The sequence below is a fragment of the Scyliorhinus torazame genome, chromosome 4, assembly GCF_047496885.1.
Source record: "Scyliorhinus torazame isolate Kashiwa2021f chromosome 4, sScyTor2.1, whole genome shotgun sequence".
Lineage (NCBI taxonomy): Eukaryota > Metazoa > Chordata > Chondrichthyes > Carcharhiniformes > Scyliorhinidae > Scyliorhinus > Scyliorhinus torazame.
The window spans coordinates 247,433,603-247,450,578 of NC_092710.1; the positions used below are offsets into that span (position 1 = coordinate 247,433,603).

Consider the following 16,976-nt stretch of genomic DNA (forward strand, 5'->3'; position numbering starts at 1 on the left):
GGGCCGAGCCCCAACATTGAGGGGCTAGGCCGGCGCCGGAGGAATTTCCGCCCCGCCAGCTGGCGGAAACGGCCTTTGTTGCCCCGCCAGCTGGCGCGGAAATGACATCTCGGGGCGGCGCATGCGCGGGAGCGTCAGCGGCCGCTGACAGTTTCCCACGCATGCGCAGTGGAGGGAGTCTCTTCCGCCTCCGCCATGGTGGAGACCGTGGCGGAGGCGGAAGGGAAAGAGTGCCCCCACGGCACAGGCCCGCCCGCGGATCGGTAGGCCCCGATCGCGGACCGGGCCACCGTGGGGGCACCCCCCGGGGCCAGATCGCCCCGCGCCCCCCCCCCCCCCCCCCAGGACACCGGAGCTCGCCCACGCCGCCTTGTCCCGCCGTTCAAAAGGTGGTTTAATACACGCCGGCGGGACAGGCAATTTATCGGCGGGACTTCGGCCCATCCGGGCCGGAGAATCCAGCGGGGGGGCCCGCCAACCGGCGCGGCCCGATTCCCGCCCCCGCCGAATATCCGGTGCCGGAGACTTCGGCAACCGGCGGGGGCAGGATTCACGCCAGTCCCCGGCGATTCTCCGACCCGGCGGGGAGTCGGAGAATGACGCCCCTGGTGTCTGTAGTTATTGGGCAGCCAAGAGCCAAAGACCTCGGGTGTTTCCTGAGAATATTTTATTAATTTCAATCGCGTTGCAATTCCAGTTCCAGTGGGTCTGGAATTGACCACACAATGGGTAGCACGGTAGCATTGTGGTTAGCACAATTGCTTCCCAGCGCCAGGGTCCCAGGTTCGATTCCGGCTTGGGTCACTGTCTGTGCGGAGTCTGCACATCCTCCCCGTGTGTGCGTGGGTTTCCTCCAGGTGCTCCGGTTTCCTCCCACAGTCCAAAGATGTGCAGGTTAGGTGGATTGGCCATGATAAATTGCCCCTTAGTATCCAAAATTGCCCTTAGTGTTGGGTGGGGTTACTGGGTTATAGGGATAGGGTGGAGTGTTGACCTTGGGTAGGGTGCTCTTGGATTGGATTGGTTGGATTGGATTTGTTTATTGTCACGTGTACCAAGGTACAGTGAAAAGTATTTTTCTGCGAGCAGCTCAACAGATCAGTAAGTACATGAGAAGAAAAGGGAATAAAAGAAAATACATAATAGGGCAACGCAACATATACAATGTAACTACATAAGCACTGTCATCGGATGAAGCATACAGGGTGTAGTGTTAATGAAGTCAGTCCATAAGAGGGTCATTTAAGAGTCTGGCGACAGTGGGGAAGAAGCTGTTTTTGAGTCTGTTCGTGCGTGTTCTCAGACTTCTGTATCTCCTGCCCGATGGAAGACGTTGGAAGAGTCCAAGAGCTGGTGCAAACTCGATGGGCCGAATGGCCTCCTTCTGCACTGTAAATTCTATGATAATCTATTCTATGACTAGCCCAGGAGGTCGTAGCAAATGAGCCACATCATATGACCCCATGCTTTTAGCCTTTGGGACAGTTGTAATATTACATTTCCAGCCTCCCAGATCAGTTTGCTGATAACCTCCAACCTGAAAAGAACAACAGCAGGTCTCGCGACCGACCATGCAGCCGGTCCCAATCTCTCAAATCTCGAAGTATGTTTTATTTTAAAGACAAGTGACCGTTTCCAGCCAGCCTCCATTCAGAAACCTCATCATGCTGCATCTTCATTCGCTTTCAAGGACTCTCCTGCTACTGTCTCCAATGAGGAACTCATCTGATCTGAATTCCACAATGAAGAAAACACCCTCAGGACTTTGAGTTTCCGGACTCTGGAAATCACAAACTAATAATCGTTTGTGTCTTTTAACCTTTTTTATCCATGGTTGTGAAACAAACTCTTTTCTATCCCCCTTACTGTATGTGTGTGAGGTTATGAATATCATGTGATTATACTTAAAAGGGGATGAAACAACTGGAACAGTGATTAGCCGGAACTGGGAGAGATTGTAACCTTGTTCCGCCCCGTTTATATATAATCACATTTTTCCCTCTCTGAAGACAGGTCGTGCAAACATGAATTTTAACGGTTTCCCTCCCTCCCCATGGATCTGCCGGACCCGTTTGATTTGATTTGATTCTATTTATTATTGTCACATGTATTAGTATACAGTGAAAAGTATTGTTTCTTGCATGCTATACAGACAACGCATACCATACATAGGGAAGGAAGGAGAGACTGCAGAATGCAATGTTACAGTCATAGCTAGGGTGTAGAGAAAAGATTAACTTAACACGAGGTGGGTCCATTCAAAAGTCTGATGGCAGCAGGGAAGAAGCTATTCTTGAGTCGGTTGGTACTTGACCTGCTAGTTTTTCCAGCTTACTCTGCTTTTTGTTTCAGATTCCAGAATCCGCAGCATTTTGATACTATTGGGATGTTTGGGAATCCTGTAATGCTCTTGAAATGAAATGAAATGAAAATCGCTTATTGTCACAAGTAGGCTTCAATGAAGTTACTGTGAAAAGCCCCTAGTCGCCACATTCCGGCGCCTGTTCGGGGAGGCTGTTACGGGAATTGAACCGTGCTGCTGTCCTGCCTTGGTCTGCTTTCAAAGCCAGCGATTTAGCCCTGTGCTAAACAGCCCCTTGGAAGGTTTTATTATCTTGAAAATACATATTTTTGTGAAAGAGGTACGAACGCAGACTATGTAAAAGTCATTGCTATCTATATGCATGCAGTTATTATTAATATGTTATTTTATTCAACAAAGTATGCAAGTTTGACCCCCCCCCCCCAACTGCATAGTGTCATGCCTAGTAAAGGCATATTATATTCATAACATTAAACCAGGACTGTATTCAGTCTAGAATTTTCTGAAACTGCCTTCCCTTTTTAAAAATGGACAATGAAGGCTGCTCGGGTAGCTGCCGAGGATAGTGTTACTTTTGCAATCTCTGCATAGACTCAGAAGTATGTCAAGACTCTGAAAAGTTCCTAATTGAATGACCATGGGCAGAGTGCCTCCCTTAAGTAGATATACCAAGATGAAAAGCACGTAGCAGTTGCTTCACAGCAGGTTCGATTCCCGGCTTGGGTCACTGTCTGCGTGGAGTTTGCATGTCCTCCCCGTGTCTCCCCGTTCACCCCGTGTCAGAGGATTCTACGTCCTGAAGCACCCGTTTTCTAGTGCGATGCACCTCCACCGACAGCAGGATCCTCTGTCCCGGCAGTCAGCCAATGGGGTTTCCCATTGTGGGCACCCCCACGGCATCGGGACATCCGCGGGTATGAGTGCGCTGCCGGCAAAATTGAATATCCCGCCGAGGAAGAATCCAGCCCCCTATTCGTCGCCAGGCCTCAACACAAGCTAACCACGTGACTTATGACCTATTCCTTTGATTCTAACTTTGTTTCTCTTTAACTGATTTTTCCTTGTGTGTTTCTGAGTGAGTGACATAGCATTAGATTGGAGGGTTGAATGTCTGAACAAATAATCCTCCTTATTCAAACACACAAACGCTTGCTGCTTGTTATGCAAATTGACCACATATCCAGAGGTTAAGAATCACACACCCTCCATTTCAACAACACACAGATTAAGAGCAGGGAGAGAAAGGAATTGAGGCTTCAGTTCACACTCATTTCTGTCCGCAATAACAGCCAATTAGTAAGTATAATTATATTGTACAAAAGTAAATGTCACAAGAAGCTAAATTGAAATAAAAGCAAGTGTGTATTTTATGCAAAACATACTGTTATGCTCAGTATAAGCTTGCGAGTATTTGATATTATGAACTGTAAGATCGTACGTTTTGCAAATAGCCATAAAACCTGTTATGGTGGACACATTGTATCATATAACTACAGACTGTATTTAATTCTGTGGCCAATATTTAGTTATATGTGGACCTAAATATGGGTACTTCGCAGCAACCTTATTGTGCCAGGATGAACCAGCATTTTAGGAATATGAAAGCTCTAGACTATAGAATCCAGAGGCCAATATTGAACAAAGGAGCATATTTGAGCTCAGGTTGGGGCAGAGATAAAAGTGAATGCCCATGGTCAATTGTTATTGTGTCGTGGTGGTCTGAACCCCAGTTGTGTTAATCCTGCAGCCATGTGACTGAAACTAACTTTCTGTTAGAAACTTCAGGGACTGAACAAGGCAAATCCATGAGAGGAAACATCTGAAACACCAAGAAACAAATGAAATATATGGAACAGCTGAAAGTCTTCAAACTTAGCTGTACTTGCTCCAGCTTCCAAGTCCATCCAAGAACCAAATCTCCTGACTATTTGTCGTAAAGCTCTTCCTTCATCCAGCTAAATGATCAACTCAACTCAGATGACATCAGGCCTGCATCGACATAGAGACTGAGTTATAAATGTTATCATTGCAGCTTTAACTTCATCTGTATCTGATCTTTGCACGTGTGATAGTGAGCGAGATGAGTGATCGAGACATTGCACTTCAAACAACTGCAGCAATGGGTGATAGTAAATAACCGTTATTTTTAATATTACCAAAAAAGCCTGCTGCTGGAGTTTATCTTTAAATGAGAAAATATCATTCTCACGGTAAGGAAATAGACACACCTTCCATAGAAACATCCTGATTATGGACTGCAAAGAACCAGACAAAGTCTGTCCCTAATAATGGCTCTAAAATGATCCTTAAAACCAAATATATTTCTCCTTTGACTGAACATATTGCTTTCTACAGTTCCTCGCAGAGGTCAGAAGAAATTCGTCGGAAATGACTAGTTTCTCCAAGATCAGGGGCGGGATTCTCCGACCCCCCGCCGGGTCGGAGAATCGCCGGCGGGGGAGCAGCGTGAATCCCGCCTCGCCACACCGACGCCAGCTGCCGAATTCTCTGCCGACGGTTTTCGGGCGGGGGCGGTGATCGCGCTGCGCCGGTCGGGGGCCGTTGGCAGCGGCCCCCCCCCCCCCGGCAATTCTCTGGGTCCCGATGGGCCGAGCGGCCACCCGTTTCCATCCAGTCCTGCCGGCATGAAATGGACAGGGTCCATCCTGGCGGGACCTGGCTTGTCGGCCATCTAGCGGGGTCCTCGGGGGGGGGGGGGGGGGGCACCCACACGGTGCCCTGGCCCGCGATCGGGGCCGACCGATCTGCAGGCGGGCCTGTGCCATGGGGGCACTCTTTCCCTCCGCACCGGCCTCAGGCTCCGCCATGGCCGGCACGGAGAAGAAACCCCCTGCGCTTGCGCAGGAAACATGGCGGCGGTTTTGCGCATGCGCCAGAACACGCTGGCAGTTCTGTGCATGCGCCAACTCGCGCCGGCTGTCGGCGGTCCTTCGGCGTGGCGCCAACCCCTCCAGCGCCAGCCTAGCCCCGGAAGTGTGGAGGATTCCGCAACTTCCGGGCGGCCCGACGCTGGAGTGGTTCGTGCCGCTCTTGGCGCCGGTACAAGCCACCCCGCCAATTGCGGGAGAATCCCGCCCTTGGTGTCTGAAGTGTGACAGACCACTTCACATTTTGCTATTTTCACTAGCTAACTCTGGTTTCTCACGTGAGCGCAACCCAATTATTCAACTTGGCAGCGGGTGCCCTTCCAGCCCAATATATGTACGGATTTGTGCTGTTTGTTCTTGGGATGCGAGTGTTGCTGGCATGTCCAGCATTCACTGCCTTCTTTAATTATTCTTGAGCTGGTGGTGAACCGCCTTCATGAACCCCTCAGTCCATGTGATGTAGGGAGGGAATTCCAGATTCTGACTCAAGTGATAGTGAAGGATTTGCGATATCGATCCAAGTCAGGATGGTGCATGACAAGAGGGAAATTCGTCTGGGGGACACAGGTTGGTGGTTTAAAAACTGCTGTCAAAGAGGTCTTGGCAAATTGTTGTACACACCTTGTAATAATTTTTATTCGTGTTACAAGTAGGCTTACATTATATTGCAATGAAGTTACTCTAAAGATCCGCTAGTTGCCACACCGGCGCCTGTTCGGGTACACTGAAGGAGAATTCAGAATTTCCAATTCACCTAACAAGCACGTCTTTCGGGACTTGTGGGAGGAAACTGGAGCACACAGAGGAAACCCACGCAGACATGGGGAGAACTCCGCAAAGACAGTGACTCAAGCCAGGAATCAAACCTGGGTCCCTGGCACTGTGAAGCAACAGCGCTAACCACTATGCTATCGTGCCGCCCATGTGCTGTTGGCGAAGGGAGTGAATGTTTAAGGGGATAAAAGGGTGCTGTTGAGATGGGTGGCTTTTTCTTGGATGGTGTCAGTTTTCTTTAGTGTTGCTCAAGCTTCAATCATTCATGGTAAGTGGAATGTTCCATCACACTCCTTCTGACTTCAGATTTTGGGGTGCCAGGAAGTGAGTTATGTCCAACTTCTGACCTTCTCTTGTAGCCACAGTACTTGCATGACTGATCCAGGTGAATTTCTGGTCAATGGTAACCCTCCAGGGTATCGATAGTGGGGGATGCAGCAATATTAATGCCATTGAATGTCAAGGGGAAATGGCTAAATTCTTTCATGTTGGAGATGGTCGTTGGCAGGCACTTGTAAAAATAATTATAATAAATAAAATGAAAATAATATGAATTAATTAAGCCAAATGAGGATATAGCACTGGGGATCTGACGGGGCACATTCAAAGATCCTGAGGGAAATAAATAGGATGCCTAGAAATTAGTTAGACAGATTTTCACTCCTGGGCAGGTAGCTGCAGTCAGGAAATTTCCTTGTTCAATGTCCCAAGTAGCATAATTTTCATTCTGTCAGGCTCTTTTCCACACGCAGATCGGAGGCAGCCAGAGGGGCTGCCGAGTACGAAGGCAAGTTGTTTAAAAAATCTTGCCTCGGTGTCTTGAGATATCGTCCCAGTTGTTTTCTCATACAATAGGCCCCCAAGCCCTCACTCCTCACCCCCCCAATTCAGGCTCAAGCATTACATCCCATGCCTTGCCACCCCACCCCCAATAGTTTTTCATAGCCTACATGTCGATCTATGACCACCAATCACCCCCCACCTGCCCCCCCCCCCCCACACCACCACCCTCAACCCACCTCCTTGGCCCCTTACAGAGAGAGGCAGGACTTTCTTTTTCAATGGCTGTCCAATTAAATAACTTGAAAGTTTAATAGTTCTATATATTTCTCCACCTTTTAAAAGCATTTAAAACTATTTAAAGATTCAAAACTACCAAGTTGTGGAATAAGGCCCTTGCTGCAGCAAAAATGGGGTTTGTTTGAACTTAGCACCAAGTTCAAATGGCCCCGCTGAGTTTGGGTTTCCCTCATGTGGGAATCACATTCCTCGCCCTCCCAGCATCTCCCGACCTTGGTGAAAATAGGGTCTGTTGGGATCTGGTGAGGGGAAGGGGGGTGGGGACAGGACGGGACTTCTGGATTGGGTTACACCCACCATTTTTAACACTGCTAATCAAGAAAGAAGTTTCCACGACAATGCAAAGATCCAGCCCAATATTTCAAGAGTCTTTTTAGAGTTGATATGTGCCAGAGGATTGGTGATTGGCCAATATAACCCTGATTTGAACAGGGGGAAACAGAGTTCACCTGGGTCATCACATATACAACAAAATAAATTAATTAGAAGCAGCCAACACAAATGAAATGAAATGAAATGAAAATCGCTTATTGTCACAAGTAGGCTTCAAATGATGTTACTGTGAAAAGCTCCTAGTCGCCACATTCCGGCGCCTGTTCGGGGAGGCTGTTATGGGAATCGAACCGTGCTGCTGGCCTGCCTCGGTCTGCTTTCAAAGCCAGCGATTTAGCCCTGTGCTAAACAGCTAAATTGCAGAAAGGAAGATTGTGCTTGACAAACCATAAAATTTGCTGAGGGGGGTAAGGGGGAATGCAATGGACATAAGAATTAAGGAGCAGGAGCAGACCATTCAACCCCTTGAGCCTACTCTGCTATTCAATGTGATCATGGTTGATCCTTGGTCTCAACTACACTTTCTTGCCAGCGGCCCATATGCCCAGATTACCTAAGGATCCAAAAATCAAACTTAGTCGGAGATATATATAACACTTCTAAACAGAGCATCCCTAACCCACCAGGATAGAGAATTCCAAAGATTCACAACTCTTTGAGTGAAGTAATTTCTCCTCATCTCAGTCCTATAGATTGACTCCTTATTCTGACCCTGTGCCCCAGTGTTCTAGACTCCCTAGGCAGGGGAAACAACCTGTCAAGTCCCTTCATAATCTTGTCTGTTCCATTCAGAGAATCCCCAATTCTTCTAAACTCGTTAAGGTACAATTTATTTAACACCTCACCCTAGGGCTACCCTCTCACCTCAGGAACTAATCTTGCAAACTTTTGCTGTATTGCCTCTATGAAGCATATCCTTCTTTAAAGATGAAGAGAAAAACCCTAACCCTTTACAACTGGAGCAAGACTTCTTTATCCTTGTATTCCAGTCTCCTTGCAATAAAGACCAAAATATAATTTTCCTTCCAATTACTTGCTGTATTTGAATGTAAACTTTCATGTGTTTTAATGTCTCTCAGAACATCAACAGTAAAAGCTTCATAAACATGCTTTGCTGCTCTTGCTACCAAAGTAATACTGGCAATCACACATCATACTCCATCTGTCACCTTGCCCACACACTTAACCTGTCCATAATTCCTTTGTCGCCTCTCCATGTCCTCCTCACAGTTTATATTTACTTAGCTTTGCATCAGCAAACCTAGACTCATTAGTCCGTTTCTTTGTCTCACTCAATAATATAGAATGTAAATAATTGAAGCCCCAACACTGATCCTTGTGGCAACTAGTCACAGCCTGCCAACTTGAAAATACTCTTGTTTATTGCTCCTCATTGCTTCTTATCCATTAACTAACCCCTGGTCCATGCTAATATATTACTCCAACTCAATGAACTCTCATCTTGTGTGGCAAGTTACTGCATATCTTCTGGAAATCTAAATATCCTACATCTACTGATTCTCCTTCATCTATCCTCTGAGTCATAACCTCAAAAAAATTGAATTAATTTGTCAGATAAGATTTTCCATTCGTTAAACCATGTTAACTTTGTCTGATCATACTCTTTTAATTTTATAAGTGCATTGTTAAAACTTCCTTTGTAGTATATTCTAGCATTATCCCTATGACTGATGCCAGGCTAACCGATTTAAGTTTCTTGTTTTCTCTCTCGCTTTTCTTGATTAGTGGCTTTACATTTTCTAACTTCCAATCTGCTATTGGAAATATCTGGGAATTTTGGAAAATCACAACCAGTGCATCCTCTATCTTTGTAGCTGCTTCTTTTAGGACACAAGGAATTTTCTTTATTCTTTCACGGGATGTGAGCCACACTGACAATGGCAGCATTTGTTGCCGATCCCTAATTGGCCTGCTCGCTACTTCGGAGGGTAGTTAAGAGTCAGCCACTTTGCTGTGGGTTGGGAGTCACATTCCTTCCCTGAAGGAGCATTAGTGAGCCAGATGGGATTTTAGGTCAATCAATGATAGTTTCATGATCGCCATCCTGGAGACTAGCTTTATATTTGGATTTATTAACTGAATTCAAACTCCACCAGCTGCCGTGGTGGGATTTGATCTAACGTCCCCAGAGCCTTAGCCCGGACCTCTAGATTACTAGTCCAATGAGATTAGTCCATCGTAACCCCCCAAACAGTAGGATGCAGTCCATCACAAACTCTGGTGCATCTACCCCGCATGAACCGCAGCAATTCCAAGGTGGCAGCTTCTCAAGGGCAATGAGGGATGGGCAATAAACTCTGGCCTTGCCACACTCACATTCCAAGAATGAAAGAAAGGTTCCTGGGGATTTGTTGGATTTTGGTCCCTCAAGTTTCTCTCATACATATTCTCAGTTGATAGTAATTACCTTATGTTTCTCACTCTTTTAGCTCCTTGGTTACCTTCTATTTTTGGCATGTAATTTGCGTCTTCTGTTGTGAAGACAGACACAAACACTTGTTTAATGTCTCTGGCATTTCTTCATTCCCCATGTCTCTGCTCCTTAGAGACCAACGTTTACTTTAGCTACTCTCCTTTTAACATATTAGTAAAAATTTTTGCAGTATGTTTTTATATTTCTGGATACATGGGCTGTCAGAAAGCTTCGAGAAGGTACCACACAGGAGACTGCTGGAGAGAATGAAAGAGTATGGAATTCAGGGAAGAGTTGCAAATTGGATTAAAAACTGGCTACGCGGAGGAAACAGAATCGGAGAAAATGACCATTTTCAAAATGTTTGAAATGGGTAGAGATACCTCACAGGGTTTTGCTCTGGGAAAGCTTCTGTTTCTGAACACATCAATGATTTGGAGAGGGAGAGGTTTCCAAATTTGCAGGTAATACCAAATTAGGAAGCATGGTAAATAATTTTGAGTACAAAATAAAGTTGCAAGAGGAGAAAAGCATGTCAATATACTTTGAATGGGCAAGGTACTTTGGCAGTTCAGGTGGGTAAAACTTTGTATGTTTTTTTTTTTTTACACACAACTAAGGATAGTCAAACACTTCGTAAAGTTGTGGAATCGGGAAGGTAATTGGGCCGGCAACCAATTTGGATGAAGACTTCAATACGTCAAGCTGTGTTAAAAAAAACTGAGAGAATGTTTTGCAGCTTCAGTGTACTTTATAATCTACAGCAGTTATTTTCCATAAAATGTTTTTAGTTTGGGACTCCACAACCCACTCTTGAAAACTTTTAGAATTGACCTGCATTCATGCAGCTTCACCACTAGTGAGAATGCAGATTTGCAGCCAGGTATCAATTTAGCTCCCACATTGCAAATCACTCACTGCAGGTCAGACCAAAAGCATAAACACCACCTTAATTAGCTTTCTACACTCTCTTAATAAAAATAGAACAAGCAATGAGCATTGGTGAAATAATTATTTATCTTTAAATGTTACCTATGATGCACTAAATCCCAAAAAGTCAGGTAAAGTTGTCAGAATCCATCCAGATTCCAGGGGATTGCAACAATAGGGGCAAGTCCACAGGGCAAAACAAATATGACTGTTCACAGTCTTATATCAAACAGAAAACAAAATCAAAAACAATGGGACCACCACTCAAACAAGACTGTTCGTAAAATTATTTGAAACTGTGTTAATTATAAGACAAGTACTTCCTTCATTTAAAAACATACACAAGAATCGTGAAGCAATTCTTTGTCGGTGCCAATCACCACAGGAGTTCCTACCTCAATTTTTGTGCGGTAAACGACCAGACGTCGGAGACCTGAGATCTTGGCAATATGGCAGAAAGCCCGAGTGTTTAGTTTATCACAGGATGAAAGGTTCAGCTCCTGGAGGTTTGGGCACATCTGAGCAATAACCTCGAGGCAAGTTTCATTCAGGAAATGGCAACAGGCCAACTCCAGACGCACCAGCTCAAATCCACACACTTGCATGAATCTGCACAGGAAGCACAGCAATCATAGGGTTAAATCCTGTCAAAGTAGTAGGCGTCAAGCTGTGAGCGTATGCGCCAGACATCACATAAAGAGACAACGTCAGGAGTAAGCTATAGAAAAACAGCAGATGTTTCACTGGAAGTGAAAAGGTGCAAAGTTCTGAATTAATATATGGAACAGATCAGAAAATGGGTTACTGCTTGCAGATATATTCATTTGGTAGGTAAACTAACACCTTAATTAAAGCAGTCAAATACTGCTGCTTATTATTTAAAAAAATGATCCAACCTGTCAATTAGAAAATTCAGTTCATCCATGAAATAAAACAAGTGTGCAAAAATAAATGTTGCAATACGATGAACAGTCTTAGCAGCAATGTAATGTCATCCTTCACTTTCAGATGCTGACTGATCGATTGGGCATTTTTGGCATTTCCTGTTTTTATTTCAGATAATATTGGGAAGAAAAATTCACTTTATCACCACTTTATTTAAATGAAAAATAAACAAGTGGCTACGAAGAAAGACTGCTTCTGTCACCATCAGACAGCACAGCATAAGCAGAAACAGTAAAAATGATCTGCAAAGTATAAAAGAACTACAGAACAACAAAAAAGACGCAATTATGTAAGATAACAATAAAGTACTCACCAAAATTAGTTTCTATTTTAACAAGGCCTCCTAAATATGCCACATCCAATACAAACATAATAACAGCGAAATACTGAGAAAATGTGCACTATGCAGGAAGTCAGAAATTGTCTTTGGTCAAATGTTTGTCCCCAATTCCTCATCAATTGCAATGGAGTAATCCCTGTTAGAATACATCCTGCAATGTTACAAAATGATGAGTTTGTAGACATATTGCTTTGACGCTCTGTAATTATGGTTTGTGCACTTTGAATTGAGGAAGAGAAGAGCTGGCGATTAAAAAATGTAAAGACAATTTTGATGAGCCTGGGAGCACAACGTCTTGCAATAGTGTTGTGTAGAACGGAGTTAATAGAGGGTGTTTGCAGACTTTTCCTTTTTCAGCAGCACATCAAAATTCAGGTAGACTGCATGTTCTGTACTTTTCAAACTGCTAGCATGACGGCAACTTTAGTGAATGTCTGCAGGTAGGTCTTCCAACCTGACCACTTTCTCACAAGGAATGAGAGACCTGGCAAGGACTGTTTCGAGTGACCAAAATGGAGGGGGATGAAAGGGATTTGATACCCTAAATTGAAAATAAAGGGAACATTTAACAATGGAGAAGCTCTGAATTAAACCAAATTTCAAATATATTTAGTACTCAAATGGACAGAGTATTCATAAACTCTTTCAAGAAGTAAAGAATTGCCAGAACTGCCAGACATATGGCAAAAAATTGATATAAGTCTGGGAAAAAGTTCCTAAAACAACTACAACCACAAGAAGCAGGCCTTTAACTAGTGGATATACTTCATGTACTTCATCAACTCATGGAATGCCTGACCTGAAATGTTTCAGATTTGTGGCAGCTGGGTCGTCAGGCACAGAGGGAACTGAGACCCATCGCCCTCTGATCAGTGCTGAAGCAGTGTGAAGCGCATTGGGAACCAGCATGCAAACTGCACCAGGCATATCAAAGCAAATTAATCACGGTCGCCCCCAATAATAAAACTTCACTGTCGTAGTGATGGTCCAGAAGCCAGGTGCACATTTGGAATAGGTGCTTCAGCGGAAGGCCAGTTTACAGAAAAGAAAATCACAATTTCCTCCTGGGTATCCTTGTCAATAGGGTCAAATCGCCTTCCCCTACTTTGCTTATTTGATTTCTAAAGTCTCAATGGGTCATTGTCCCCTATACTGGTATTCTGTCAAAGAAGCATGGGGGTAAGAGCCGCCAGCAGACCTTCAACAGCCAATGGTACTTGCCATTCACAAGTGAGTCATCGATAGGCACTTGGAACACCACAAACATACTTAAATGAGCTGCCGTGCATCACTGAATTGAGGTTAACTCGACAACCACAGGCCGCTTCACCAGGCCCATAGCATCATCTCTATGATCTCTGATCACTAATGACACACTTGGATCTTTAACAATCTTTGGTGCCTGCAGTAAATTAACTTCAGTCGGGAATTACATTAACACTGACCTGCTGAATCCTTGCATGGAGATAGATCCCCTGTTCCCAGTCCAAGACAGATTTAAACACTGCACATGAGCACATCGTGACTGTAGGTGCTCCAGAGACGTATCATCCAGGCCTGTCCAGTAAGGTTGCAAACTGAGCTGGACATACTGAAGAGGATCATAGCAATGTTGGTGCAGCAATTTGCAGGTCTGTGCCAACTGACAAAGATCTGGAACTGTCAGATGACTGAGTATCAGCTGGATTAACTGTGGGGGGAAAAAAAGCAGAATGAAAACCAGGTACAGCTTCATACGTTCCACTCCTCATACATATTTACACATGAGAATATAGCAGCTTTCATCAAATAGGACTACATTACAGTAGCACAGTGGGTAGCACGGTTGCTTCACAGCTCCAGGGTCCAGGGTTCGATTCCCGGCTTAGGTCACTGTCTGTTTGGAGTCTGCAAGTTCTCCCTGCGTCTGCGTGGATTTCCTCCGGGTGCTCCGGTTTCCTCCCACAAGTCCCGAAAGATGTGCTGTTCGGTAATTTGGACATTCTGAAATCTCCCTGTGTACCCGAACAGGCGCCGGAATGTGGCGACTAGGGGCTTTTCACAGTAACTTCATTGCAGTGTTAATGTAAGCCTACTTGTGACAGTAAAGATTATTATTATTACATTAGAATGTCAGCCTTTAGGGAAAATCTGAACATCTGGAGGGGAAGGTTTGTTCATAGACTCCGCCGATTACATAGGACAGACAGCACTGCCAGCCACTACGTGTAAGGCCCATATGGCATTCACAATTGATATTATGGAGAAAACATGTGCAGCTCGCGGCCAGTGGTGCTGTCTGTCCCTGGGGCAATTGACATAGACATAATTTGTGTAGCTTTGAAACATGCTACATGAACATATTTGTCCCATCTCATTTTCTCTACCAACTTACTGCCCTTCTGAAGACTTCGATTTCTTTTGGACATTGCTCAATAAATCACCCAAGTGGTTATTATTGTAATGACAAGTTGGTAGTGTCCACAAACTATTCCACTGCAGGAGCATCACTGACTACTGTAAGCATGCCTCCACACAGCCAGATCACTATGTAGCAATCAGAAGTGAGATTTTTCAGTCCTCAAATGTAACATGTGTGAGTGAATTATATTGTCCCTTCTACCAACTTTTCAGTAGAGACCAGTGAATTCAGCACAGGGCAGGGATCAAGCCCGACATCTCATCAACTCACTGCATACATGCATTGAGTGATCACAGGAACGCCAGACAATGCTACTATTATTCAGGGCCAACAGCTTTTACTCATTCATACAGAGTATAATTCAAGACATGCGGGAATAGAAATACAGAGAGACACAAAATTGAGCATTTTCTGAGAAGGTGCCTGGGATACGAAATTATGTTCAGTAGTGCCCAATATTTAGTCACCAAGTGTGCCATTCGGGGACCAACATAGCATCCGATACACCCATTAGTCCACATAGGCGCAGGCGTTGGTGAGTGCCTGCTCAGCTAATGTCTGTTAGGAGTAAGCAGATCACGACATTAATCAGTAAATCATGCTAATCTGACACCAACGCTGCCAATTTGGAGCTTAATGCTCCAGCTCATGCCATCTCTTAGCCTCGCATAGCCGAGCAAATGTTCAGCAGCAGGATCACCCCACCACCAGCCCTATTGAAATGGGTCATCAACTACTTACAGGTTACTTGCTGGTTGATTTCTTTTGGCTGCTGTTACAATTCTACAAAGTGTTTGGGTGAGGGTCTCCACGGTTGCTTCAGGTTGCAAAGGTCATGGACGGAGTGGTGTGGCAGCTGGAGAGATGTTTGGAAATGTCAATACCTCTGCACAAAACAGCTGCTTGCAGAGACAGTGCTCGAATAGGCATTCCCCTTAGAATACAGTATGACTGAGAATGAGCAGAGGTCACGCAGAGCAGGACAAGCTGATAGAAAGGGATGAAGGGAGAGGGGACGGGAAGATGGTGGGGGTAATTTAGATAGGCTTCTAAAGCATGGGATGTCTGTGAGGAATTATTTAAAGTGAAATACTGGTAACTAAAATCCTAATGCCCCATTTACCAACAGTTGTACACACCTTAGTGACTGCCTTTCACTGACTGTCCCAATGCTGACCACAATGCAAAATAAAAGCCAAAATAAAGATCCTAGACCAAATTAAGAAATGAAATAATGCCATAATGCATACAAACATCAACAAATTATACTGAGCACTTCTGAAGTGTCTGTCTTCTATTTGCCTTTGTCCTCGTGCTGAATTGCAATTAAAAGAAACGTCTGATGGTCCCAGAGGATGACTTCGGTGAATCCTGAGCCTAGAAGGCTTGGCTTAAGACTACACTGTTTTATTTTGCGAGAGGACAGCACATTCCTATTCCACGGAGCCACTGCCATTCTCCACGGGCGGCATCTCAGCAATCTGCAAGACTCTGCAAGCCCCTTTGAATGCTGGTGTATGCAGCCACGGTGGCAGCTGTCTGACCTTGCAAGAGAAACTTACCTGATTTCAGCCTGAGTCTCCATTGCAGTGCTCAAGACGCTGGGTGGGAAATTACTGATGCTGCAAAGGGAGTTGAGACATAGGTTATCACCCATTGCACCCTGGATAGGTTCACAAGTGTGCTAATGGAGTTGGTGACTACTTACATGCTGAGAAGGATAGGTTCCTGGCGCCGTGGTTAGCACTGCTGCCTCACGGTGCCGAGGACCCGCATTCGATCCCGTGCGGAATTTGCACATTCTCCCTATTTGTGTTGTGGGGGTGAGACCCACACAGCCAAAGATGTGCAGGGTAGGTGGATTGGCCATGCTAAATTGTCCCATAATTGGAAAAAAAGTCTTGGGTACTCTAATAATGAAAAAAGGATAGGCTCCAAACTTTGGGAAAATCACTTTTGCCAGTGCCAGACTCCTTCATGTTCTTTAGCATTGATGTTTTCTGGCAGGCATAGCCTTGTGCATAGCCATCTGATGTGCTCTGTGTGCTGATCCATTCAAATGCTCATCTGAATCTTCTGTAGCTAGTGTACAACGCTACCCTCCTAACATCTGGACTATCCCCCTCCCATTGCACTGCTCTGGTCTACTCGCATCCAATGTAGATCTTGCCTCTAAGCAAAAAGCTCTAAATTATGTGCAGTATCTGAGCTGCTGGTTGTGATTGCGAGTGACGATGTGTCTTCATTATCATTGCATTCTTGCAGTTCCTTCATTTCCTTGCACTTTTAGGGTATGTGAAGGGAGAAAGGCACAAGAGGTAAAGAGAAGAGAAGTGGGATGTGAGGAGCAGGACCAGGTATGAGGATATCAACATCATGATCTTCAATTGATTCAGCATGCTGCCGGTCACAGGTTCAGTAATTGCTGCTTCAATAATAGCCAGCATAATCTTTTCTTGGGGAAGTGGGGGGGACGCCTATTCCTCTCTGATCAGTTCCCACTACCTTTTCCTACAATTGAAGGGAAA

General features: G+C 45.0%; 1 protein-coding gene across 3 annotated transcripts in view; it reads right to left on the bottom strand.

Annotated features, from left to right (window-relative positions):
- Window positions 1-16,976, bottom strand: part of fbxl4 (F-box and leucine-rich repeat protein 4) — a 134,235-nt gene that overhangs the window by 43,511 nt on the left and 73,748 nt on the right. For all 3 annotated transcript variants that reach the window (XM_072499586.1, XM_072499585.1, XM_072499587.1), the window contains exons 4-5: window positions 13,493-13,737; window positions 11,158-11,371 (exon numbers count right to left, since the gene is read on the bottom strand). In XM_072499586.1, the coding sequence (XP_072355687.1) occupies window positions 11,158-11,371; window positions 13,493-13,737 (459 nt within the window). The remainder of the gene's footprint in view (window positions 1-11,157; window positions 11,372-13,492; window positions 13,738-16,976) is intronic.